This window comes from Watersipora subatra, chromosome 2 (genome assembly GCF_963576615.1).
Source record: "Watersipora subatra chromosome 2, tzWatSuba1.1, whole genome shotgun sequence".
NCBI classification, from domain to species: domain Eukaryota; kingdom Metazoa; phylum Bryozoa; class Gymnolaemata; order Cheilostomatida; family Watersiporidae; genus Watersipora; species Watersipora subatra.
The window spans coordinates 71,071,753-71,097,505 of NC_088709.1; the positions used below are offsets into that span (position 1 = coordinate 71,071,753).

Here is a 25,753-nt window from a genome sequence, read left to right on the forward strand (position 1 = left end):
AGATGATTCTGACCTTACAGTGACGATTCTTTTAGGAATACTATTCGATGGCTTAGGCTGCGGAAATCCTTTTGACGATGCTTTGGTTACCGAGAGCTGGTGAGAGCCTTGAGTCGACTGCAGTTGCTGTTTATACTGCTCTTCAATCTAAGAGATAAAAAAGTATGGACTGCAGCAGGTCATACGTATGCTCTGTCATGTTTATTTGTTTCATCCTACAGCAAAATTAAGTGGGAGTTTTATATGACAAGATCATTTTATACTCAAAACTTCTTTTAAATTCTAACACTGGAAATAAATTTAAATTTAATTTCTTACGCATTCAGTATGCTGAATAGCATAATAAATAAGTTTGAAACAATGCTACCTAATAGGTAATTCCTATAAGCTCTAAACCGCAATAAAACAATAGAATTAAATATTTTTACAACTTTCTAGGTTAGCAATAATTTATGCTTGCTCTATATTTAAACTTGCTCTGTAAACAACAATAACAACATTTATTATTATTCATTTATTACCCTTGCTGACTTTAACAAGATAATGAAATGCTACAATAGTGAAGTTACATGGTATGCTCTCAATACCGCGTAACTAAAAGCATAAAGTTGAGCAAACATAACCAACACGTTTGAAAAACAAAAACTAACCGCTAAAGTGTCATCATCCTCTTCTTCACTTTCCTCTCTGCTGCCATTGATCTCTCTGCTGCCATTGCCTGCCTTCTCAAACATGTTCTCTGTCTTGCCTACAATTTGACCGGCAGACAAGTTGATTTCTAAAGATTTATAAATGACTAAGTAGAATGACTAGGCGGCGAATTCCCTCTATTCTCACCACAGAATAACAGAAGAATATGGAGCGCTACAGACTTGATGGAGATTATAAAAGAGTTGTTCAGACTGTGATCTCTAAGGAAACAATAGGCACACATTCATAAAATTGATTTGACATTTTAATTTTACAAACCTTTTGGGTCAGAGACCTTCAATAAACCAATAAAGAATTGAATTAGCAGAGTGAATGCCTTCAGTTTCTATTGTCTAATGAGATGAAGTTTATTAGCTAGCTTTGCTTTGGTATTAACCAACAAGAAAATCAATACAACTATATTGATATAGGGCAGTTCGTTATAACTGCTAGATGGACTTTCATAGCTAGTAGTATTTGTACTTTTATATTTAGTAGTAGTAGTACATTTATAGCTAGTAGTAGTACATTTATAGCTAGTAGTAGTACATTTATAGCTAGTAGTAGTTGTCCTTTTATAGCTTTGACTATTGTACATTTATTGCTAGAATTAGTTGAACTGAACATAGAACCAATCTATGTGAAAGAGAACTGTGGATTATGTACTGGTCTACAAGACTAATGTTTCAGGACATTTTGGTCAGTGGATGTTGGAAATTTTTTCAAATGTTTACTTAAACCATAACTGTCACATAGAACTTTTATCGTATTTTTTAGGTACATCAGACACATTGATTCCGATTTTGTACTCAAAATAAAGATTGGTCCACTAACTTTCAGATTAATTGAGGCTTTTTTACAGCATTTTAATATCGGTCTCGAAAACAACACGATTGGCACAACAAGCTCCGCCCATAAATACGTGACGTAACCTAGCTTTTTTGGAACGGAATTTAGGGATGTTTAGTCCGATTTAGAATGATAGACATGGGTGTCTTAAAACCCATTATTATCTAAAATCAGCTTTCAAAATAATCTCAGTCTTTTCTGAAAGGTAGATAAGCTATTTAACATTGCACATTTAAAAATGAGCTCAAAAAGCGCTTTGAGCTCATTTTTCTCGGCGTTCAGCCTATTAAACATAATGTAACAAGCTACAAGCAATTTTAAATAGTGTATCTACCTTTCATAAAAGACTGAGATTATTTTACAAGCTGAATTTAGACAAGAATGGGTTTTAAGACACCATCTCTTATCATTCCAAATCGGACTAAACATTTCTAACTTCGGTTCCTAAAAAGCTAGGCTACGTCACATATTTATGGGCGGAGTTTGTTATACCGATTGTGTTGTTTTCAAGACGGATAATGAAACGCTTTAAAAAGTCTTCATGACTTTGAAGGTTAGTGGACCAATCTTTATTTTGAGTACAAAATCAGAATCTGTGTGTCTGATTTACCAAAAAAATATGATAAAAGTTGTACGTGACAGTTATGGTTTAAATTTTGAGTCTTATGGAACAAAATTATTATATTAAAGCCTATGTAAATAGACCTGCAATGAGAAATTGATGCATGCATTTAGCCGCATACTCTGTTCTCTATCTGTAAAATTAAACTAACCAGTTGTCCTGCAATATCAAAAATTTTCTTGTACAAACAAAATTATAGCACAATGTGTTTCTTTTGAATATGTGTCATTTAAGTATTTATTTCATTCCGAGTTGTTCTATTTGGACAAAAAAATAGTCACAAGAAATCTCAGTATGAAAACAAGGCAATCAAGATACTTTCTCATAATAACGGGTTAATCGCAAGACCTGAGCTTTACATTGAAAGATCACAGGCTTTAGTATATATTTCCTTTAATCACACTAGGATGCCCAGTGGACTGTCAAAATCACTTGACTCTTTTTTAGCTTGGTAGAGAAATAATTTGTCACAAACACAGCTAGATAATACAATTTCCATAAAACCGCCAAATAACGTCAAAGAGCCCATGTTTGAAGTTGTCATAATGTAATAATGCTGTACTATTGGCCTCACCTCCGATGTTCATTGTCTTATCTTGATAAGAAACTGTACCACCATTAGATACATTCTTTCCAATGGCTCCACTCTCATCCTTAACCGAGGCTGACTCGGGATGAGTCATTGAAAAGTCGCCATCCAGCTCTGCATTGTGATGTGATGTATGCGTTGTGGGCTTGGCAGCATCAGCTGCATCAGCTGCATCGCTAAGGTCAAAAGGTTCCTGTGACCGAAGTGAAGATGAAGAGCCATTTAAATTTTTTTCTTTTTTAAATCTTCCCAGAGCTCCTTTGTGTTTCTTTTTACGAGAAGAAGTTGGAGTCAGCGGCTCTTCCAGCTCTGCAAAAATTATAACAAAATAGTTTATTATAAAAGTTGTGCTCTGAATATGGGCCAAGAGAAAACAAGTTATCGCTTTGACAACAGAACTTCGAGGCATTGTTATTATCAGCTTTTTGCAGCAGGAGTTGTCTTGCCATGGCAATTCAAAAACTAGGTAATCAGTTATCAGAAGCAGGATTAGTCTTGCCATGGCAATTCAAAAACTAGGTAATCAGCTTTTAGCAGCAGGATTTGTCTTGCCATGGCAATTCAAAAACTAGGTAATCAGTTATCAGAAGCAGGATTTGTCTTGCCATGGCAATTCAAAAACTAGGTAATCAGCTTTTCGCAGCAGGATTTGTCTTGCCATAGCAATTCAAAAACTAGGTAATCAGTTATCAGCAGCGGGTGATTTCGGTAATCTGGCTAAAACTTGAGTGAGCTCATGATCGGTGCTGATGCTTTTCAAAGCTGATCAGCAAGGTAGTTGTCTTCCCCAATAAGTCGTGGTGGAAAAATTCAGAGTTTATCATCAAACTAAAACTTAATAAAGCATCCAGCTTGGTATAAAATTGCTCTATTAGCTATTGTGTGCAGTTGTTAATAAAACTTCTATACCTTGTAAAGTAAGTCAGGAGATTGGGTATCAATAGATATATAATGAACTGTTTGTTAATAAAAATGAACAAACCAGGGAATAAATGCTACAGCAGTAGTCAAAGCATATACAACAGTTACCATTCTAACTTTCAAACATCTAATTATGAGAGAAGTGTTTTGTGCAGTTCAAATAGATTAGGAGATAAAATAAAACAACTGTAAATATTTTTTAAACAGCTGTAACTTTTAAAGTTCATATCATGAGAAAGGTGTTTTGAGCTATTAAGATAAATTGAGAGAAAAAATACAACAGTTGTAAAGGTATTAAAATGTAAATGTGAAATAATTAGCAAGTAACGGCTAAATAAAATCTGTTTTGCAACAATTACAATGAAAAATTATTTGGTAATGATACAAATAATACAAACTGAGGAAACAAAAGGAAACAAAATTTGTTAAATTAATAACAGCAATTAGCGCATAGAACTGTGAGTATAAAAATACGGACAAATGACAAACTTTGAGATATATATAGATATATATATTTTACACATTTCTGCTACAAGCCGTTGAAGGAGAGAGAGAAAAGACAATACCGTACTAGTGCTATAGTAATGGTTGCTAATGGGAAACTACGAGAGAGTATCTAAAGTAAAGAAGGCCCTTCAAACCGTGCCCTACCGTTGAGGTAGTCGTATGACTCAGACCAGTGGGACTGTTTGGCAGACCTTTGGCTATCCTCGCTGTCAGAAAGTATGTTTGTTATGTCCATTTCAGCTAACTTACTGCTCACATCTTTGTCGTCTTCAACCTACAAGTGGTATGTACTTACCTCATGTCAGTCTATAATATCTGGCTAAGAGCGTGCAATTTATGATAGTCCCCCAACACAGGGCTAACGCTTGCGTGATTACGGATAGCTAGCAGCATTGCCTTAAAAATTAGTTTATGCATCAATAAGGTTTACTAGCTAGTAGTAGTACCTTCTCCAATGATTGGTTTGGAAGAGAAACAGATGAGCCATTAGTTAAGTTGAAAGAGAAACTGCCGACTACTTAACGTTAGATTGAAAAAGAAACAGCATACTATTCAATAGTTGAATTACAAGCGAAATTATGGGCTATCAAATCATTTGATTAGAAAGGTACTGCAGACCACCCAGTAGCCAAACTAAAAGAAACTGCATACTATTTAATAGCTAATTGAGAAGAAAAGAAATTACCTGTCTGCCTTTCAAGTTGTGGAGGCGTGATTTCTTTTTCCTTCGACCCGACGGCACCATCTCTTCAGTCTCATCTGAAATATCTTCATCGAGTCCAATTGGAGGAAGTTGACTACGCAACTTGGGAACTGGTAAGCTTAGAGCTGAATCCCCATCCATCATATACAGAGAGCTGCAACTACAGATAAAATAACTCAGATGTCACGACTCACATCTGATACTCTGTCGCGGGTAAAGTTGTGACACAGGAAAGGTAGCTTACTTAACCTACATGCTGGCTGATGAAGTTGGAGACACACTACTCAGAGCTTTCCTGAATGAAACTGATGGGTTGGCTTGAAAGTTAAAAATTCATAAACAGTTATTGCTACTACTCGGAAAGTCTTCAAATCTTATCGTTGCTCCTGTTAGATTCCTCATGAGATTGACAGCGATAAGAAAAAACTGTAAAGTAGTATGTCTCTTAAACAAATAAAGAAAGAAGCAGACTAAATACAAAATTTGCAAAAGCAAAGTAGTTAGACTCACAAGAAGTTATCAGCCTCAAGACTCCTCTAGTTAAAGCTACAAATTATGAAGACATCCCACATCTGACTATAACAGTTACATAAGATATAGCGAACTACAGCTGAGTGATATGTCTTAGACAACAATGTTACTTGAATAATATATGGCAATTCTTTTGGAATGACAATAAAACATGACTACTATAACTTCTGGATATAGAGCATGTCTGTCTCGCCGAAATTTAAATGTCTTTATTGTTAATAGTAAAGTATGCAAGTACCTAGCGAGAAAACTTGGAAGCTATTGACGTCTACAATGTGTAGGAAAACGAGGGTAAGGTGAGAATTCTGAAAAAATTATAGTGTTGTATGGTTTGATGCATTTGGGTCTCTGTAAAATGCAATTACCAATCAGGTTTCGACAGGAGATTTGATGTCACACAAGCTGTACTCCATACAGCACTTGATAGACACTATCATTAGTATGGAATCTATTGTAAACCATTCTGTATCTGTTTTCAACAAGACAAACATGTGATTCACCATTATTTTATACTCCAATTTTTAACAAATCTCTGGACCTCGCATAAAGATTGAAGCACATAAATTATATCTTGCATGTAAAGGAGAACACATGAAATAAATTGGTTTTTAATGTAGCCTATCCAACTTTACACTTATAGAGTTGACTCCATTAATTACGGTATGTGTTGGTAACATTGCCTGTACAACTTATACGTTTATAAAGTTGACACTGAAATCACATGTTTGTAAATTTGTCTGCGTGTCTATATTTGTAAATTTGTTTAGGTGTATATCTGTGTACATTTGTCTGTGTCGATACTTTTGTAAATGTAAATTTGTTTATGTGTCGATATGTTTGTAAAATTCTTTATGCACCTAAATGTTTGTAAAGTCAACTATTCAACGATTTTGCCCATAGAAGTTGTCATTGAGACCAACTCTTTAACAATGTTACATTAACAAAGTGAGTGAGTCAACTCTTGTTTGTATTTATATAAAAGGGAGCATCATGTTTACAGAAACTATTAAAAAATGCTGCTCTTTCACAAATTGAAGCGTACAACGGAGATTAATAAAATTAACTTTTTAAAACAAAAGCGACTGGCCATGCACAATACCAATTCTTTCCATGTCGAGCTGTAAAAATGGAACGACTCCGAAACAACAAAAATTGATTGTCAATTGTGATGTTAAACTTAACACGCAAGTCACCTTCGTAGGCACTTAACAAGGTGATACTAGTGCAATTAAAATGAACTAAAAGGGAGCTTATTTTATCATTTAGAGATAAGACCCAGGTAAACGTTGCATCCTAGCTTTAATCAACCACCAATAACCCTTAGAGTCAAGTAGTTTATCAAGCTCTGCAAATAACACATACACAGTCCAAACCAGTAAAATGCTCACTGTTGCTGAGTCAGAGACTAGAGCAAGTAATGTATACGGCCAAACCTGTAGGCCTTCCTATGGCCTATACTTAGTGGTGTATTTTGTAAATTATAACTTAAGCAATGATGATCTGAAGATATGTTGTAAAGATCAACATCTAAAACAAATTTTAATGTCTACAGCAAATATTTTTTAAAAGAAGACAATTTACCATAAATTAACAATAAACAAGAAGGCTATGGTTGAATTCACTTGTATATCTAACATCAATAGGTACTACTAAGTTAAATGTTTGCTCAATGACTCTGTTAATTTGACAACTCATACCAAAATTGAAAATGATGAAAGTCTAAAATGTTTTTGAACTATAAGCGGCATCCAAAAAACTCAAGTTGAATATGATTAATACAATTTTTTATTTTTCAACATAATTCTCACACAATGACACATAATTTTGCCATCAAGGTACCAGTATTTGAATGACTTAATGTAGATTTACAAGTGAAATATGCAAACTTTTCCATATTAAAATGATTTGCTCTGAAAACTGCTTCTTATGTCAAAATCATCAAATATTCCCATTAGAATACTGTTTTGAAATTAGTTCAGGAGTTCAAAAACCTATAATATTAAATAAAAGGTGTTAAATAAAACTAGATAAAACAACATAACAGACTAAATTTAAAACACTAATTTATATGTAAAAACCAAATTAATAAAGCAATAATAAATAAAAATAGGTTTTGTTATTAACTAAAAACATGCACTTAGAAGTGTAGGCTTGGATGCGGACAAGTCTGAAATGAGAGGTGATAATAAAACTAACAGCCTAACTTACTTTAACATAGATTTACACAGCTTATTATTTTTATTACAGATTTTCATTATTCTTTTTACATTTGCCATTTTAATTACTTTTTGTACGTTCCCATAACTGCAATGTTTCCAGAAGCTCTAAATGTTGTATGTTAAAGGTTACTTCAAATGGAGAAATTAGTATTTTGTTCAATTTAAAAAATTCATATGTTGAGGTGATCACAAGCACGGGTGCAACATATACATAAAATTACAGTTTGTTTGTGACATAAAAAACTGTAATATCATAGTATAGATGACTGTGTTGTATACTGCTTCTTTGTGATGTCATCAACTTGCCATATAACAAACTGTTGCAGTCCAAAATATATTTTCTAGACCGATTATCATGGCATGACACAAGGAGTGATGAACTGAAATGATGCTGAGAGTCAAAGTCAAAATAACATGTCATACCAAATGGAGGAGATATGTAATAAAGCTGTAATAGGTTGTAATACCAAGTTGTACCAATCAAAGCCGCAACAGAATTTAGAAAGAATAAATAAACAGCCGTTTAAAGAAACTTTTCATTTATGATACTTTCATATAGACATAACCCCAAATAATCTTAACACTACCAACGTTATTAAGTTGAAAATATCAGTCATAAGTAAAATTATTCACTGAAAAAATGCTTGACAGCATTGTGAAAGTAGCTGAGCTGCAAAGAGCTGTTTTACTATGATGCATCATTTGTTTAAAATGAAATAAACGGTTGTATGAGACTTCAAACATAAGTTGCTGATCAATTTAGCAGTGTGGTACAAATTCATGAAAAGGCTTTTCTAGCCTAGTATTTGTTCAATAACTAATAATGTGTGTAAATACTATTTCCTGCATTTCTACACAATAACATGATGAGCAGCTTGATTAAAAGCAATATATGACTATTTGTGGCAAATGATTAATGATTGACTATAAATATTTGCGTAGTAACCGCTAAAACCAATACGGATAACAAGCCAGAGACCCGTCTAACCATTAGTAATGCAGCAATAGTAATATCTAGCTAATTCAAACGTAAAATGCAAACTACCTAAATCCAGCTGCTAAGCAACTCCTTTAGGTAATGTTACAAGAGCACGTATTGGTACCCACCCGTTTTTTTATTTTAAACGGTGCTAAAATATGTTGTAAAACTATTTTAGCTAATATATATATGTATCAATTTCGAGGGTAAGGTGAAAAGAATGATCTATCGTAAGTTAAGAATGAAAGACTTGTGAGCAACTGCGGAGAATGTATTTTCACCAATGTCACACAAATCAAAATAAAATTACTAAACAAAATGCAACATGATGAATGTATGTTGCAATCGACGGATTATTCAAACGGGACAGTTCAACCAATGTAAAATGAATATAAAATTAGGAATCCAGTAACAGTTGTTTTACGCGAGCTCCGGCCATCAAGCGTTGTGTAGCCATAGCAACTGCAATTACAGTTTTATGTGTGGGCAAATAGAGTATACCCATATAAAATTAGTTTGTTGTAGATTTAGAGCTATATCAGCACTTCCAGTAATTGCGATTCATGTCGACACTCAGCTCTTGCAACGTCGTAAACCCTCTACTTTTGCCATAGGCCAATCATCACTCGTATTATTATCACGTGAACATTGGGCGCGACATTCGACAAGACTTGCTTGTTGCTGCGGACGTACATATCGATATTTCAATATTTTGCAAAAGCGTGTTCCAATATTTTTTTACTTACTACATTTTAATCGATTTGTTTTTAAAGAGTAGCATGCCGTTTATAACGTAATTTTATATTCCAATATGGCTCGACGACTACATTTTACTAGGTAAGAAACTCAATTGCGTTTCTTAGTATTTCTGATGTTGCGCTTAATGGCTTTTAATGATCTATCTCAGCTCAGTAGTTTTCAGTTTACCTCTCTACGTTTTATAATTTTTGACGTAAAATGAAACGCTTAGTTACTCTATAGGAAAGCTTTTTGGATATATACTTTGCAGCTTCTCATTCTGAATTTATATCTATGCTCCGTTCTTCAGTCTTAGCTTTTCCGTTTTAGTGACGACAATGGCAGTCCAAGAGCAATGCAAGCAATGCTGTTAGACCTTGAATGTGTATCGTTACCTGTATATCATGCTCAATTGCCCTCCAAGCTCTGTCATCCTCAGCAATCTGGAAACTCCGGGACTGCTTCTCGTCTCGTGAACGGGAAGAGAAGCTGGAGCAAAGAAGAGGCATGTTACCTAACTCTTTGCTGAAGCCACTTTATAAGTACATTATTTCTGAGAATATCGTTTGTAGTTTTACTCCCATTTCTCATATTGTAGACTGCAATAGAGCTTGTTGTCTTTATGCAATTTGTTACATGCAATTTATCATAAATAATAAATTGAATTAGTTCATTCTCTTGGCTTGATATCCATATTTAACTAATGTTTTATTGGCTTATATCAGCTCATCAGCTGTTATGATTCCATGGTTAGAAAATGGGCCATGGAGAATCAAACGTCTTTCTGTGACAGGATGAAAAACTTACTGAGTTAGTTTTGGATACAAGCGCTGAAGACGTAGACTGGAGAAAAATCAGTGAAAATTTTTGTGCAAGGAATGCAGGCCAGTGTCAGAATCGTTGGGATAACCATCTGGATCCCGGAATAGTCAAAGGTCCTTGGACGAAGGAGGTATGATCCTGATAAGATATTAGGCTGACAAGAAGATGAATACAAATCTGTTATTTTGTGTGCTGAGACTTACTTTGTCATTCTCAGGAAGATGAGATGGTGACAAATCTTGTATCAGAATATGGAGCTAAAAGGTGGACATTGATTGCTCGACATCTCAAGGGGCGCACCGGCAAACAGTGCAGGGAAAGGTGGTGTAGCATTTTTATACAGTCAAACCTCAACCTACAATCACCTCTACATACAAATTTTTTGACATCGGTATAAAGTCTTTGCATAATTAAATAATTTTAAACATGACTTCGAAAGTTCTCAAAATTGGGCCATCTTGTAAGTTCAAAATAAAAAACAATTAGAAATTTAAAGTCAATTAAAAAAGTAGTTAAAGAATGGAAGTAACTAGCCCCATATATTCTTATCACTGACTCTTTCCTCCTAACATATGCATTGCCAAGTCAATTCTTCCATACAGTCTTTTATAAGGTAGAGCTACAACAAAAATGTTTGTTGTAGTTTTGTTTGTGTTGTTTTATTGTTGCAAACCTACAAACTAAATTTGTTTCGCTTGTAGTTTTTATCAGTTTTCTATTATGTATTTGTTTTAGTGTTTTAAGCTAATATGTATTTATCATTAATTTTTAAATTCCAGAATGGATTATAAAAGTATAACCTACTCTAATTAAACTACTTCTATAGCGTTGGCAGGTTTGACATACAAAGTAATTACCGGTTGACTTTGTATGGTGAGGTTTGACTATACATGTATTCTGTTTAATAAACGTTAGGTGTAATTGGGAAAAGACTATCACTAAAATATTGCCTCATTTTGGCATTGAACTTTCAGTCATATATTGGACCTTCAACTTTCCTCCTAACAGGCAGTTCAAGTATTTATGTGTGAGACTTCTATAGGAACATTGTAATTTATAGCCGATGATCTAGGAACTGTAGCTCATAAACACCATTGGAATTGCATGTAACACCATGTTTGATGTAGATAACAACCATCTGGCTCGTGTGCCGGGGTCATGTATGCGGGTGGCACAACCACCTGTATAAGTAGTCAAATGTCAGTGTCATGTTTTTCTACTTATGGCACAGCCACCTGAATCATGTGTCTATGTAGTGTCACTTGACATGACATAGTGTCCATTATATCTTCTGCAGGTGGCACAACCATTTGAATCCAGAAATCAATAAGTCTGCCTGGACTGATGAGGAAGACCAGATGATATTAGAGCTGCAGCAGCAACACGGAAACAGATGGGCAGAAATTGCCAAGTACCTGCCGGGCAGGTGAGTTACATTTATAATATACCGTTTTATTGATACTACTTTTTTGCTGTCACTTGCGCCATCGTGTCAGCTGTTATGTTCACCATTGGTGAACTGTGCTGTCTGTCTTTTTCACAGGACAGACAATGCTATTAAAAACCACTGGAACTCGTACCTGAAGAAGAAATCAGAGGAGGATCCTGGGTACAAGACTCTTCATCTAGAAACCAACGTTGCCTCAGTGGAAATGGAGGCTGACGTCTCCAATGTTAGTACATCTCTGTGCTTTCTTACCCATCTGATCATCCATTCGCATCATTCTCTTAAAAGCACTAATTATTCCTCTTTTATTTCGCTCATTTTTTGTTGGTTCGTCCTATGACCATATGACCTGCTTGAATTTTAACCGAGGTTTTTACTACAGAGGAGCGTTTCTTTTGTCCTTATTTTCTCACCCTGTCGTATGTGTCCAATTCATTACATTGAAGCTGGTTCTACCTGGAAATAGAGTGGTCTGTTATTTAGTTCTCCCTATCTAGTAAGAGAGTCTAGTTATACAACTGCTCTTATATGTCAATCAAGTAGGTAGGAGCAGAATTGAAATTGATGCTGTTTTTTTCACATCTATGCCTGAAATGGTTTTTATTTCCTTCTTGCTGAAGCTCATAGCGAATTAATTATAAAAAACAATAATTATTTATATGTATTCTGCTATTTTCTGTTCTATTCAAACCCATATCTTTTGTAACTAGGGTTGGTCAACTAAGAAGTTATTTGATAGCAAATTTAGCTGTCTCTCACAATAACCTATACAGCTGCAAGGTTTAGACATTCGTATCCAACATCACACAATGGTGAAGTTTATATTCTTAGATTTGGGTAAGCGACTGCCAGCACATTCTTGGTCATACAGATGGTTGGCTGCTTACTTGTCCGTGCCTGCCTGAGTACAAGGATGGTTTCTCCTATGTCTCCAGCTGGCAATATAATTTGTAGCAGCGGGGTTCATCTCTTAGTATTAAATAGCACCTAATCCTTGAGATGGCATTTCGGTCCTTCTCTTTGCCTCGAGGCTCTCTAGTTCTTCTAGATTATATAACAGTAAATGGTCAGCATACTTCATAACGGCTGCATTGTCTGTTTTCTAATGTTGACTCAAGGTGTCATTTGTTTGTCATGGCTTCTTCCGTCAACATTTACCTTCCTTTGTCATATGTTGCTCTTCTTTCCTTCTTTTAAAGGTGTTGTTTATTCAGATTTTATCTCAATTAAGACATGTTTGCACAGCGATTGTGTGGCTCTACACAAAGGATACAATACTCTCATGTTGTAGTGTTATACGCCTGTATTTAATCACACGACGGCCAACAGCTCTGGCTACAACAGTAGCTTGAGTGTCACACCCTACACACCTGCGCAGGGCACGGAATGCCAGTACACCGCCCTCAAACCTAGCCAAGGTACTGAGCTGAGTGTTGCAATTACCAAGTTTAGTATTATAAGTTAATACAAGTGTAACAAACAAGTGGAAAAAAGAGTGATTAAACTAAGTTAATAAACAATTAATCACTCATTTTATACTCGCATATTGCTGAGTTGGAGTTGTCTACACTACTAATATATATACCGTAAAACCTCTTATTGAATGCCACGTCGCTCTATTTTTCAACCCTTTCTCTGTAGGTGTGCTTTATTAAAGGTGGCATTCAAATAGAGACTGGTATTGTATTTTTCAAATAGCTTGTCAGAATTTTTAAGTTGCTTTTAAAATTTTAATGAAAAAACCAAAATGCTTCGGAGTTTAAAATTGAACTTCAATACGAACTAAAACAACGAAAGAATTTATTGTTAATGATGTAACCGAGTCATTATTAGTACTATTTGGTGGACAGTTTCTACTGATCAGTTTCTATTATGGGTTCGTAAAGATCAAATAATGTCAAAGTGGGGGTCAAATGGAGGTGGTGTCCAATTAAAGGTTGACACTATTTTTCAACCCTTCTATAGTGGCCTATACCTTTTTCAACCTTCCATAAAGGTGCCAGTTAAGTCTTTGGTCATTTGACGTTGTCATTTCATGGTCTTATTTAAGGTCTTGAAGTAATACCGGCATAGAAGTTGTCTCCTGTTTACAGAATATCATGCTAGGATAGATCAGAATTCGCTCTCCTCCATTAAAAACTGGAACAGATTGATACCCCTCACCTCTCCCTCATTAAAGCAGCCATCAATACTAAAGGCTAAACGGGGGCCCCTCACCATGTCCACTCCATACCAGACTGACTCTAGATCCAACTACTTGAGACCAAATGACACGCATGCCACTTACACTCAAGTGCTGGATTCAAGTCACGACAAAACTCTGCGACGTGACTTGAATGAGACCTTACACTATACAAGTCTAGAATCACCGCAGTTGTTTAGAGTCTGCAAGGGAGAGAGTCTTCCTTTTTCGCCCTCACAGGTAGATTTGGTTTTTTATCTTCATCCTCTAACAGTCAGTCACACCTTCCCTTATAGAATAAGGCTATTATGGTACAAACATTGCGTACGTACTTGGTTTTTTAATTTAATAAGAAAAAGTGTCATTTGTACTCATTGACTGCCAGGACCTATTTGCTTAATCGGCGTAGCTTAATCCCTAGCTGCAGGCTATCTACTGCTGTACGTGATAAAATTTGATCAATTGTGTAAAAGACTGTTAGTTGATCTATGACACTTCATCACACTTCACAAGATCGACTTTTTTCTCACGTTCATGACATTCACTCAACGCTTATAAATGTAAAAGTACTAACTGTAGCAGTCGTGCCAATATTTCATACCCTTGAAATATCTTCTAACATACTTTGCTTTTTTAGTTTGTTTATAACTGGAAATATGTTCTCACATTTAAAAAAAATTATTTACCATATTTATTGCTTCGCGATGCTGCAACCATTTCTGAGCTCGAAAAGACTGATCTGTCAAGTTTGACTTTTTTCATAAACATTTTTTACAGGATGGATCTTACAAATTATATCACAACTATTGTATTGACAGTGAATACTGTCTATACAATAGTTGTGTGTATGATTCTATATGAATTATACTATTATAAGTCTATATAATAGTATAATTCCAGAGACTGAGTGATTAATCGACTTGAAACTTGGGAATTATACTCAAAACCTATTACACCCAAAGCCACCAAAATTTTGTAATGTGTAAATTTCCTACATAAACCGGAAGTACAAAAAAAAACCAAGTGAATCTACAGAACCAAGATTACTCGAGTTTAGCATCAGGTCAGAGAAAAACTCCTCCCTTTATCTCAGGCTTCCAAGTATTCATCTTGTCAAGAAATTAGCCTATAACCTTTTGGTACTATTGCTATGAAACGACTTGCGTATATTCTCTAACTGGGTTGCTTATAGGATATGGTAGTTGGTAGGAAGAGGTTAATAGCTACAACCAGGCGACAGCGCTTGCTTCCAATTTACAAAGAAGGCTACCCCACCTTTCAATAGTTGGAATAATAATTGAATTATTTGTTTGCTATTTTATTTGCAAAAGGCGATTTGTTACCAGGTGCTAACGCTTGGCTTTTTTCCTCATTTTTATCCTTAGTTCCTAAAAACACCTGTCATGGGAGTGTCTGATCAGGCTAGAACATCCACTCCTGTCTCATCCATCCGCCCGCTCACTCCTGTCAAAGGTTCCTCTCCCTTGGAGGCAGCAGGAAAGCTTGATTTCCGAACTCCCGTGATAAACCGGACGGTTAACCAGCTCCAGCCACGCACACCAACTCCCTTTAAGAATCACCTGGCGAGTCTGGAGAAGAAGAGCGGAGTTGTTAAGTGTGAGGTGAGAACTTAACAAGTCCTGCTTTCTAATCGCTTAACATTGACGAACTCACAAAAATCACTTGGGGATGGGCTTTCAAATCTAAATTCAATCACTTGGACAAGTGATTGAATTTAGACCCACAGAATTGCTGGAAGTGCAGGTCTCCTTGTTTTGGCTCGTCTTTGACATGGTCATGCACAGGATTGAAGTGTTCCATTTGTTTATAGCTATGCCTTTGCTAATATGCTTTCTTTAACTATGCATCTGATATTCCACTATTTTTTATTAAATTTTTTATTATCCCTTTTGGCTTTGGATTTTTCCTGGAGTGTCACTGCTCAAATTTTTAACCCTCTGAACCCAGACGGCCACGTATCGAGTGTCAGAAATCCTGATGACCACTATTCTGACATACAAATAGCTCTGTTTACAAACATCGTAAACCAATCAAATTAATTCTTGCCATAGGGCAATAGACCGAAAATTTTACTTCCATTTTAACAATTTCTTTCCATTTTAACCGTTTCCAATTTATCTACTTTCATCGTTATAATAATAATTTTGCTGGGACAATATCGCGAAAAAATTTGATGCTCATCAAATTTGTTGCTATGTAGTGCTGCACGATATCTTTGCATATGCATTTGATTAATTGGTCTCTAAATAAATCGAATATCGGAAAATATCGAACATTAGAGTTGTCTTCTTTCGATATATAGTGTTCTTCCGTTTCTGAAAAAGCTAGGTTTCATCACATATTTATGGGCGGAACTTGTAATGCCGATTGTGTTGTTTTCGAAACGGATATTGAAACGCTATAAAAAATCCTTCATTACTCTGAAAGTTAGTGGACTAATCTTTATTTTGAGTACAAAATCGGAATCAGCGTGTCTGATTTACCGAGTAAATACGATAAAAGTTGTTCGTGGCAGTTATGGTTTAAAGGTTGACTTGCAACAAAATTCACATTACAGTTATTTGGTATCAAAAGATTAAGCATGTCTTACTCTGTTGTGTTATAGGTGCCAAATATGTAGAAATGTGATTACAAGCTCTTAAAAGCTCAAAAACGAAAAGCAGCCGTAGATTGGAATCTCTTTATTTCGATGACGTAGCCACGAAATTTGGTTATCGTCTTGTCACGTATGTTTTCATGTCAATTGAATGGCCAATACAAAGCTCAATATAAAACTTATCGTAGCACTAGTTTATAACAAACACTTCGGGTTTTACCGAAGACTCTGAATCAAATATAGATGCTCGCTACTTTACAGTTTTGTTTCGGTTTGGTCTAATCGACAAGTCGTAATCTGATCATGTGACCCAATACTTTGCAAATAATTTCTGCAGCACTTTTCGATTATTACAAATGACCAACATGCTCGTCATGATTATCAGACAATGATATGTACTCCTTCAAGCTAAGGCTAAAAAATTAAACGAATTTTTATGGTAAGTTATAAGATATCACAGCTAAAAGTGACAGCATTAAAATGACGATAAAACAGACGCGTAAGAACAATAGACATGGTTTTATTGAATGCGTGAAGTATATTTGTGAAATATTTCGACGAATAAGGTTGCATGAAAGTGTAAACAGAAACCATCTAACACAGGTACGTCACATTTGAGCCGTTTTGGAAAGAGAATCCAAACTACGGCGGTCTCGTGTGGCTGCGATTAACTGTTCGTTTTTTAGCTTTTAAGAGCTTGTAATCACATTTCCACACATTTTGTACCTACAACACAAAAGAGTAAGACATGGTGAATCTTTTCATATCAAATAACTGTAATGTGAATTTTGTTGCAAGTCAACCTTTAAGTTTCTTACAGCATTATTACTAATACTCAAAGTGATCAGTGATGATGAAACTTCTTTAGCGAATGCTGCATATAATAAACAAGTTATAACCCACCGGTATGCTTTCAGAATCACACACCAGAAAACATACATGACGACCTGCAGGAATTAATAGCCAGAGACTCGTCACCTCTGGCACAGCCTGTCGACGAGACTACAGATTCATTCCAAACGAGTCTGCCATCACGGTTTGGCTCCTTCCTTTCTTCTGTGCCTCCAAAATCTGGTCTGGAACGAAGGTTATCCTCTATACCGAAAAGTTCCAATGCCAAGTGCTTGACCTTCAGTTGTATGGGAGAGAACAGCCCAGGCATAGACAATGATACGCCTGTGAGTTGTTACTCCCTCAGCCTCTGATTTTACACAATGTAAAGGTACGGCCACACGCACCAATTTTTTCCGTTGATTCTGACCGAAATCATGGAAGGAACAAAAAACACAAACTGTTGGCCGAAATTCACAGAAATGGCAAAGCTTTGCATGCACACCAAAATCATCGACGAAACGTTTTTAATTGGCTAAACAAATTATTAGCAAGCAAGATTCTAGCATCTTTTGCAATTTATATAGTCCAAGACACGTATTACGACGCACAATAAAAGTACCAGCGCAGTTCAACATAGTACATACGATGCAACTGCCTAGATTGCACTATTGTTGATACAAGTCTTTTTTTAATAATAATTTTTTTAGCAACAAAAGTTGCTTTGTAGAAAGAGTTGCCATCTTTAGCACAATCAAGTCCGTTGCATCGTATTTACATGTACTATGGAAAATCGCGTTATTATTTTTCTTGCGTATCGCGTTATGTGTCTCGGATTATTTAAATTGCAAACGCTGTTAGAATCGTGCTTGCTAATAGTTTGTTTAGCCAATTAAAGTTTCGTCGATCATTTCGGTGTGTATGCACAGCTCTGGCAGTTCTTTGAATTTCGGCCAAATAATTTTGTGTTTTTCATTCATTTCATGATTTTGGTCAGAATCAACGAAAAAATCTGAATTTCGGCCAAATAATTTTGTGTTTTTCATTCATTTCATGATTTTGGTCAGAATCAACGAAAAAATCGGTGCGTGTGGCTGTACCTTTACACAGCCATATAATTTGTGCTTAGTTTATTACTACAACTTCAACTATATTTTATAATGTAGTTGTGTAATTGGATAAAAACTTTCTGGTTAAATGTAAACCCTCAGCATGATTATTGTCTCAGTAAGTCATCTATGGTAGCCACCACCAGTTGTCTGGAGTGGCTACCATACATGGTCCCGGGTTGATATGGTCCAGAAGTGTTTTAAGATATTGCCGGCAAGAGTGTAGTTAAGTATTCATGTTTTAGAGTAAGGCCTTGGATGGTGCATCTGTGATATTCACCCCTCCCTCCATCCTCAAACAGTCAGTGCTCTCCCCTGACTCCTCTCTGTTGACAAGAGTAGATAAATCTAAGGTTGGTACTCCTCAGTTCTTTCTCTCCCAGTTATCTGGCCAGTTCAATTGTAAATTTTAAGTTAACGTTTCACTTGAACTCTTGAGTTTATTTAAGAGTTCACATAGCTAAACAGCCAATCGCCGCGAGTTATGCTAAGGTAATTGATCAGCCAAAATGGCAATGCCCAGAGTAATTGTGTGAGTAAATAGATGTGAATATGTGTACTCTTTCAAGTAATTAAATAAAGCATTAAAATGGATAAATGCATTAAAACTATATAAAGAACCACCACCAATTATTGCATTGCAATAAACAGCGCTAACTTCAAACATATATTTATTTCCAACATTTTGGTTTGAGCTATGCTTCAGTGTTTCAACAGCATTGTCAGTTTTCTAATTAAAAAATACATATATATACATATATATATATACATATAATTGTAATCAGCAAAATTTTTTCACAGGATAGTCAATAGCTCTAAATGTGTGTTTGTCTCATCAAGGTTAAATTGATAAGTACGTGCCACAATTGTGTCTATCCTCTTTCCATCCTGTATATTTATAGTTGTCAATTCATTTGTGTTCTACACAGTCATTCACGCAATCATTACATAAGCATTCAATACTTCTCATTGACAGCTACCACATTTGTTTATTGACAGCTGCCACATTTTGTTTATTGACAACTACCGCATTTGTTTATAGATGCAGAAAAGAGCTGCTATGCGGATACCTTTCGAGAACATCTCTAATAATCATAAGACTCAGTCTGTGAGTATCTATACCTATATTCATTGTTGGACAGTTATACATGTAGATGGCTATGTATTACTAGCGGATGTAGTATATTACTAGTAGATGTAGTCTATTGCTAGCCCAATACTAGTCGGTTAGTATACAGTAATCATTCAATACTTTCACATCATTAGTACTTCGCATTGTGAAAAATATTCATTAAAACTAAAATATATAACCTCTCATACTCTTGCCTAGTGAGATGTCATCCCCGAACATCATTGTGATAAGGGTCATCTGATAATGGTTTGCTGTGGTAACAGGGCTTGTGACACGTGACACCCTTCATCATGCTTCTAAAACACCCTTGGTCTCCAAAACCATCAAATGAACTAAAAAGAATAGGGAAATTGTTATGATTAGTGAAAAAGTTACTTCATTAGGTGTTCCTATTTGCTATTCAATTGTCTTTCCAAACTCTAACCGCGTTTTCAGAATTTCTTCAAGACCAAGTCGATCCCTTTTCGCACTGGCCCTTGCGTTTTGATCAAAACTATTGTCTATTTGATGAAACATCAGCTGCTATTGTAATAATATAATATATATAATAATAATGTAATAATAGGTTTTTAAAACCTGTCTTCACTCTATCTGAAAATGCTTGCAAGAAGTTTCAGCAATTGTCAAAAAAGACCAACTTAGTTTTCTCATTTAAAACAATAATTTTGGAGAATTATTTCTGTTGGCCTTAGTAGGCATTTTGTACATTCAAGAGATTACAAGTACACATTAGTTCATATGGACAAAAATAGCAGGCCCTTAAAGCTTATGTCGCTTAGATATAGGGGTAAAACTAAGCCAAAACCAGAGTTATATCCTCTAGTTGACATGCTTGAAAGTAATTAATTATTAATGAAATATCATCAGTTGTTTCACGATGATTTACAGATAAAAGACTCGCTAGCAGAGCGCCTGCATTTATACCAGTATTGAAGGTTTACTAAAATTTGGTAACAGACTGCACCTTCAAAGCACACATAATTGTGTTAACATATTAACTATTTAATAAGTAAAAGACTACTAAACTCTTACTAAATTGTTTGTCTATAGTCAATTTTGTGTGTGCGTAGCTTTAGAGTTTAAAAATTGAGTGTATTCTGTTATAGGGCAATACCCTTGGCCTTTCAATTGTAGTTCTAGATGTTTTTGTTGGTCGGATCAGGTCAGTCTATCTAATTCATCCTTTACCTAAACCACCCACCAACTAGCTTTTTTATTAATCTTTAGTTAGTTACTTTCTGCTTCAAGGTAGTCATCACGGGGAACCATTTCACCTTAGTCATGTCATCAGCCAGTAGTTGCTCTGATAAGTGGCCATTGATGTCTATCTTACGGCGTAACATATGCTTTAGCAGTTTAAGTTGAGTTACTCTTCATTGTTTGTTTTTAGCCGTGATTTTGTTGCCATAAATTTGTTTTTAGTTTTCTTTCTACTGCGTCGAAAGACTTACTATTACTAGACTATATGCGTCTTATTTTAAGACCAAAAATCTGGGATATCTTACACGACAAGTAAAATTGTCGAGATTTGCTCCCTATTTATCAAAGTTGTGTAGAACATTCACCAAACTGTATATATGGCCGAAAAGGATTGTTATTATTATTCGTTTTACATAAACAATTTAATCCTGTTTTAATTAATTCTACATTGTTACCATTATTTTACAATAGTGCAAATTTTAAATGCAATTTTAATACAATTCAAGTTTTGAACTTGTTCAATATTAACCCTTTTACAGGTGGTGCGACATTAATGTCGTTTTGCGATATCAATCCTAGTGGGTGGTGCGACATTAATGTCGATATCGTACGCACTACGTATTAAGACTTACTACTGGTCTGTCTTCATTTTTCTAATCATTTAAATACGTTATAAAGTAAAAGAACACATGTGGCGACTTGAATAACTACATTTTAGCCATGTATCTTTTCATTTCAACTTGTTTTGGGGCGATCGTTATCAAACGTCGTTCAATGTTTTTTATTCAGTAAGATACTAAGCCTTTTCCACCGAATCGAATTTTATGCTTTTATGTGAACAAAAGAACTCGCGTGTCTTGGTCTGTGTTCGTTATTCTATCAAATTAAATACTTTTAAAGTAAAAGAACACATGTGAGGACTTGAATAACTACATTTTAGACATGTATCTTTTCATTTCAACTTGTTATTGGCGATCGTTATCAATATCGATGTGTTTTTTTACTCGGTAAGATACTAAGCCTTTCAAAGTGTGGTTCTACTTGTAAAATGCTTTATTTGTAATATAAATACAGAATATGTTTTATTCAACAATATAACATTATCGCAAAAACAATCAAATTTTTCAATTTTCCTAAAAATTTACATGTGTAAGGGTAGTTTAAATAGCTCATATAGGCACAAAGGGTGTAAAACTGTTTGTACAATGCCTTGTTATATGATACAAACCTATCATACAACCATAGTGTAGCAAAAAAATATCATTTCAATAAAGTTTCAGAATTTTCATTTTTTTGAAAAATTAATTCACCCATGACGAGCTGATATAGGCTCAAAAACTCACCTGCGAAAGGGTTAAGATTCTCATCACGCTTGATTTGTGTTTCTGTTACAATTCATCATCGATTTGTTAACAAAGTAAAATCAAAACACTTATGTCCTACATGTAAATATCTCATGTGAGATAATGGATACCTATGGATTACTACTAGGCCTACACTTGATATGTCCGCCCTTGCCCATATTGTTTGTATGGTAAATAAATACATACAGTAGACGCTCCTATAACATAAAATTCTTATAACGTAAATTGTAGGAGTGCCTACTGTATGTGTGTTTAGTTTTCATGACGCATTTCAGTCCACAAGCAGCTTCTGTTTTAGCTGCATTCTATATGGCAATACAGTAGACACTCTTATAATATAAACCTCCTTTTATTCCCACGACCAAACACGAGCGAAGCGATTGTTTGGGAGCTTTATGATAAATGCATATGCGCACACAACTCCCGAAAAATTATTTGTCAACGGCCGTTACCAAACCCTTGAACCGAAATCCAATCAAAAAATTTAATCATTTTTGTGTAAAGCCGTTTAAGTATAATAATGATACAAAAAACATATAAACATATTTAAATATGTTACCAAGTCTTTAAAAGGTTGACGCAATATCCTAAAACTAACCCATCTGATCGGATTATACATAAATAGACAGATTAATTTGGCCCAAAGTTGCCATTAAAACTTGACAAGCCTTTTCAAATCAAAATTAAGACCAGTCAACGAAACGCCGATAAGGCTGTGCGACAGAGAGTAGAACCATTAAGTCGTGTGCATTTCGCGAGAACAACGTGCACATTTCACCAGTCTATGGCATTGTCCAATTGCCAAAGGTTTATGTAATTAACGGAGAAGTACTTGAAAGTAATCGTTTCTTTTTTGTTAACGTAGAAGTACTGAAAAGTAGTCGTTTCGTTTTTGCCAATTCTACCGGGCTCTGACATTTTGGACACTTATAATGAGTACTTTGGTATTCCAACTGATGTGAAAGTAAAGGAAATGACGATGATATTTTTCTAACGATATTTATAAGATTATTACAATATTTAATTGTAAGAATAATTCGATTTTATACGATTATTATAAGATTTAGTTATAAGAATAATCATTCGAATTTACAAGATCCAAGTACAGGGAAACTCGGATAACTCACCCTCGGATATCTTGAACACATGGTTAACTCGAACGGATTTGTTTGGTCCGTTCGCACGCAATGATAAATTGCTTTAGATAACTGGACCTTAACTTCATTAACTCGAACAGTTTTTTTGCACAACAGCTACCAACACGGTTGTTATCGCTTTAGAATGTCACTTTATTACAAGCCATAGAGATAAACAACGACTTTTAGTAGTTCTTTGGCGTCAATATTACCACTATCGGCAAAATATTTTCGTTAACGACTTTTCTAAAGGCTTGCAAAAAATCAAATTTTATCAAACATCTGCTTGGGGATAGCCCTCCGCAAGCAAGGAGAAGCGAGGTAACCTTCAGATAAACTTTAAGAAAAATCAGCAAAATTGTTTTTTGTTAAAATGCTCCAAAGAACAATACATGTATGTCTTTTTTTTAGAGTTTCAATCGCGATCAGGTTTTGCCTATTTTAATCTGAAAACGTCCTGGCAGTCACATAACCTAAAACAAACAAGCGAATCTCAAGTAATAAAAGGAAAGTATTTATACTTTCTGATAAAAATTGTAAAAACATTACATGAGAGGTCCATTAACTTGTAACAAGCAATCAATGCTTTTGATTTATATATAGTTTGTATATGTACTGATAAATACAATAATACACGCACTTGTGACAGTGTTCTCATAACTTGAACGCTCTGATAACTCGAACACTTTCTCTCGGTCCCGTGAAGGTCGAGTTAGTCGAGTTTCACTGTATATAGTGTCCGAAAGTGTGCAATATGTTACTGTTATTATTTTTCTAAAGATGTTGTTGATGATACTGCGGCTGTGCCCAATATCGCGGTACTGCCAAGCCGTTTTTAATGTCTGCAAAACCAAGTAATAGGCCTACATTTTCTTATAGATCTACATCAATTTCTATGACAACCAGCTAAAATCTGTTTAGATTTTCAAATCCAGCATAATTTTTTAGATATAAATACAGAAATCTAGATAAATATCACAACTTCTTGATATTGGTTGCTATGACCAATGATATACAGGCCCCCCCGCCCGTGTATATTATACAGCAGCTTGCCATTTTCTGATATTGCATTTCTCCCATTGCAGGGAAGAGATATAAACATATAAACTTCTCCTGTCATTATTGCTGTTTGTTGTACATAATAATACCCAGTACATTACAGCTACCATTGCAGTTATCCTATTGCACTGCAGTGCCATTTGACTGCTAATATTGCATTTCTCAACCGGCAGTACCCTTTCTTTTTCCATTATCACTTTAATCGTGGGCTGTATGACAGGGGAATTTCTAGTGTAAAATACTTAAGTATTCCTGTTACCAAAAATGTAACATAAAGCTATTACATCGTATTATGTGAGAACTTTCATATAATGTAAAAAAAGTCATGTCAGTACAATTCTCAAATTCGATTTGAATAACTACCATCCCATAGTTAGCCTTGAAAGGAACGTTTTCTCTTTTGCTGCCCTTGAGAGAGAAAACTAATCTTTTCGAATTTTTAACTCCCGTTTTGGATGGACAGACAGACACCGTCATTATTGTAGTGAAGATTTTTGTTTTATTTTAGACATAGGTAGGTAATATATTTTTTGTAACTGTTGTTGCACTGCATTTTTTTATTCTATCATTTATCCTTCGTTTATGGTTTCACAGCAATTCCGAATGTTCTAGAAATGTTGTCACATTTTCTTACATGGTTTCCCGTTTCCATGAATACATAAAAGTCTTGTCATGCTATTTATGTAGGTAGCTGACAATATCAATATTTTTTTTTGCATCTTTTTATTCAAATCGGTAAGTTCCAAAGCAATAAGCTGGTCCAGCCTTTCACATACATGTAAGCCCCACAGTTTATCGAAATCACATCAAATTGCAATGTATGTCGAGTGTTATATTCACTTATAGCAGGTCCCTCTTGTACCTAGTTGTTTATTGTGGAATCGTTGTCTCTTGCAGGAGAAGCTCATCTACAACAAAGTGACCATTGGACAGACCGAGGACCAGTTACAGCTGATTAATCAGGCAAAGGACTGGCTGACCAGTAGAAACCTAAAGCCCAGAGCGCTTATGCTGTGATATCTACCATCATTTGCACTGTCCTCACTCTGCCATGTTTTTAGTAGACCTCAGACTATTCGTTGAAAAGGTTTTTTGAGACATTGACTCTACAAGTAGCATAGAAAATAAGTTATTATAATATATTAGGTTGCTAGGCATACCATAAGGAGTTTTATTATCCTTTTTAAATTAATTTGTACAGCGATGTTCGGCTTTTAGGGAAAGTTTTTCATTGGCAATGAAAATCTGAAACTTTTTAAAGTTATTGCGCTGTTGAACCCTGGTATAGTAGTGATCTACTGCCAAAGTTACATTATCCCTGGCGGCCTTTTACTTTATGATCTATGAGTTTGCCATTTTGTTATTCTTTTCTACATTTTTTGAGCCTGAGAGCACAATCCGGTTATGCATATGCATATTTATTTTCTTTTGATGTTATTTTGTTTTTGTTTTGCACCAGCTACGATGTTTACTATATAAGTAAATATAATACTTGTATAATACTGG

The 25,753-nt window shown here is 35.1% G+C and overlaps 1 protein-coding gene across 2 annotated transcripts; it reads left to right on the forward strand.

The window, feature by feature from the left end:
* Window positions 1-9,307: 9,307 nt before the first annotated feature.
* On the forward strand, window positions 9,308-25,753 carry LOC137387574 (transcriptional activator Myb-like). Of its 2 annotated transcripts, none has more exons than XM_068074038.1 (13): window positions 9,308-9,447; window positions 9,679-9,853; window positions 10,142-10,300; window positions 10,388-10,491; window positions 11,468-11,596; window positions 11,714-11,843; window positions 12,909-13,042; window positions 13,694-14,039; window positions 15,185-15,421; window positions 17,334-17,594; window positions 18,602-18,709; window positions 19,399-19,464; window positions 25,148-25,753. In XM_068074038.1, exons 1-13 carry the CDS (start codon window positions 9,422-9,424, stop codon window positions 25,262-25,264), a joined length of 1,992 nt encoding a protein of 663 aa, XP_067930139.1. In that variant the 5' UTR covers window positions 9,308-9,421; the 3' UTR covers window positions 25,265-25,753. The 2 variants fall into 2 exon arrangements, with proteins under 2 accessions (XP_067930139.1, XP_067930138.1); XM_068074037.1 differs by having other exon boundaries at window positions 12,909-13,035; window positions 13,711-14,039; window positions 25,145-25,753.

Excerpts from the sequence above, each read along its gene's own strand:
- LOC137387574 (XM_068074038.1), top strand. The coding sequence starts at position 9,422 with ATGGCTCGACGACTACATTTTACTAG. Across the intron at positions 10,301-10,387 it reads AAGGTCCTTGGACGAAGGAG|GAAGATGAGATGGTGACAAA; the intron begins GTATGATCCTGA and ends TGTCATTCTCAG. Across the intron at positions 19,465-25,147 it reads ATAATCATAAGACTCAGTCT|AAGCTCATCTACAACAAAGT; the intron begins GTGAGTATCTAT and ends CTCTTGCAGGAG.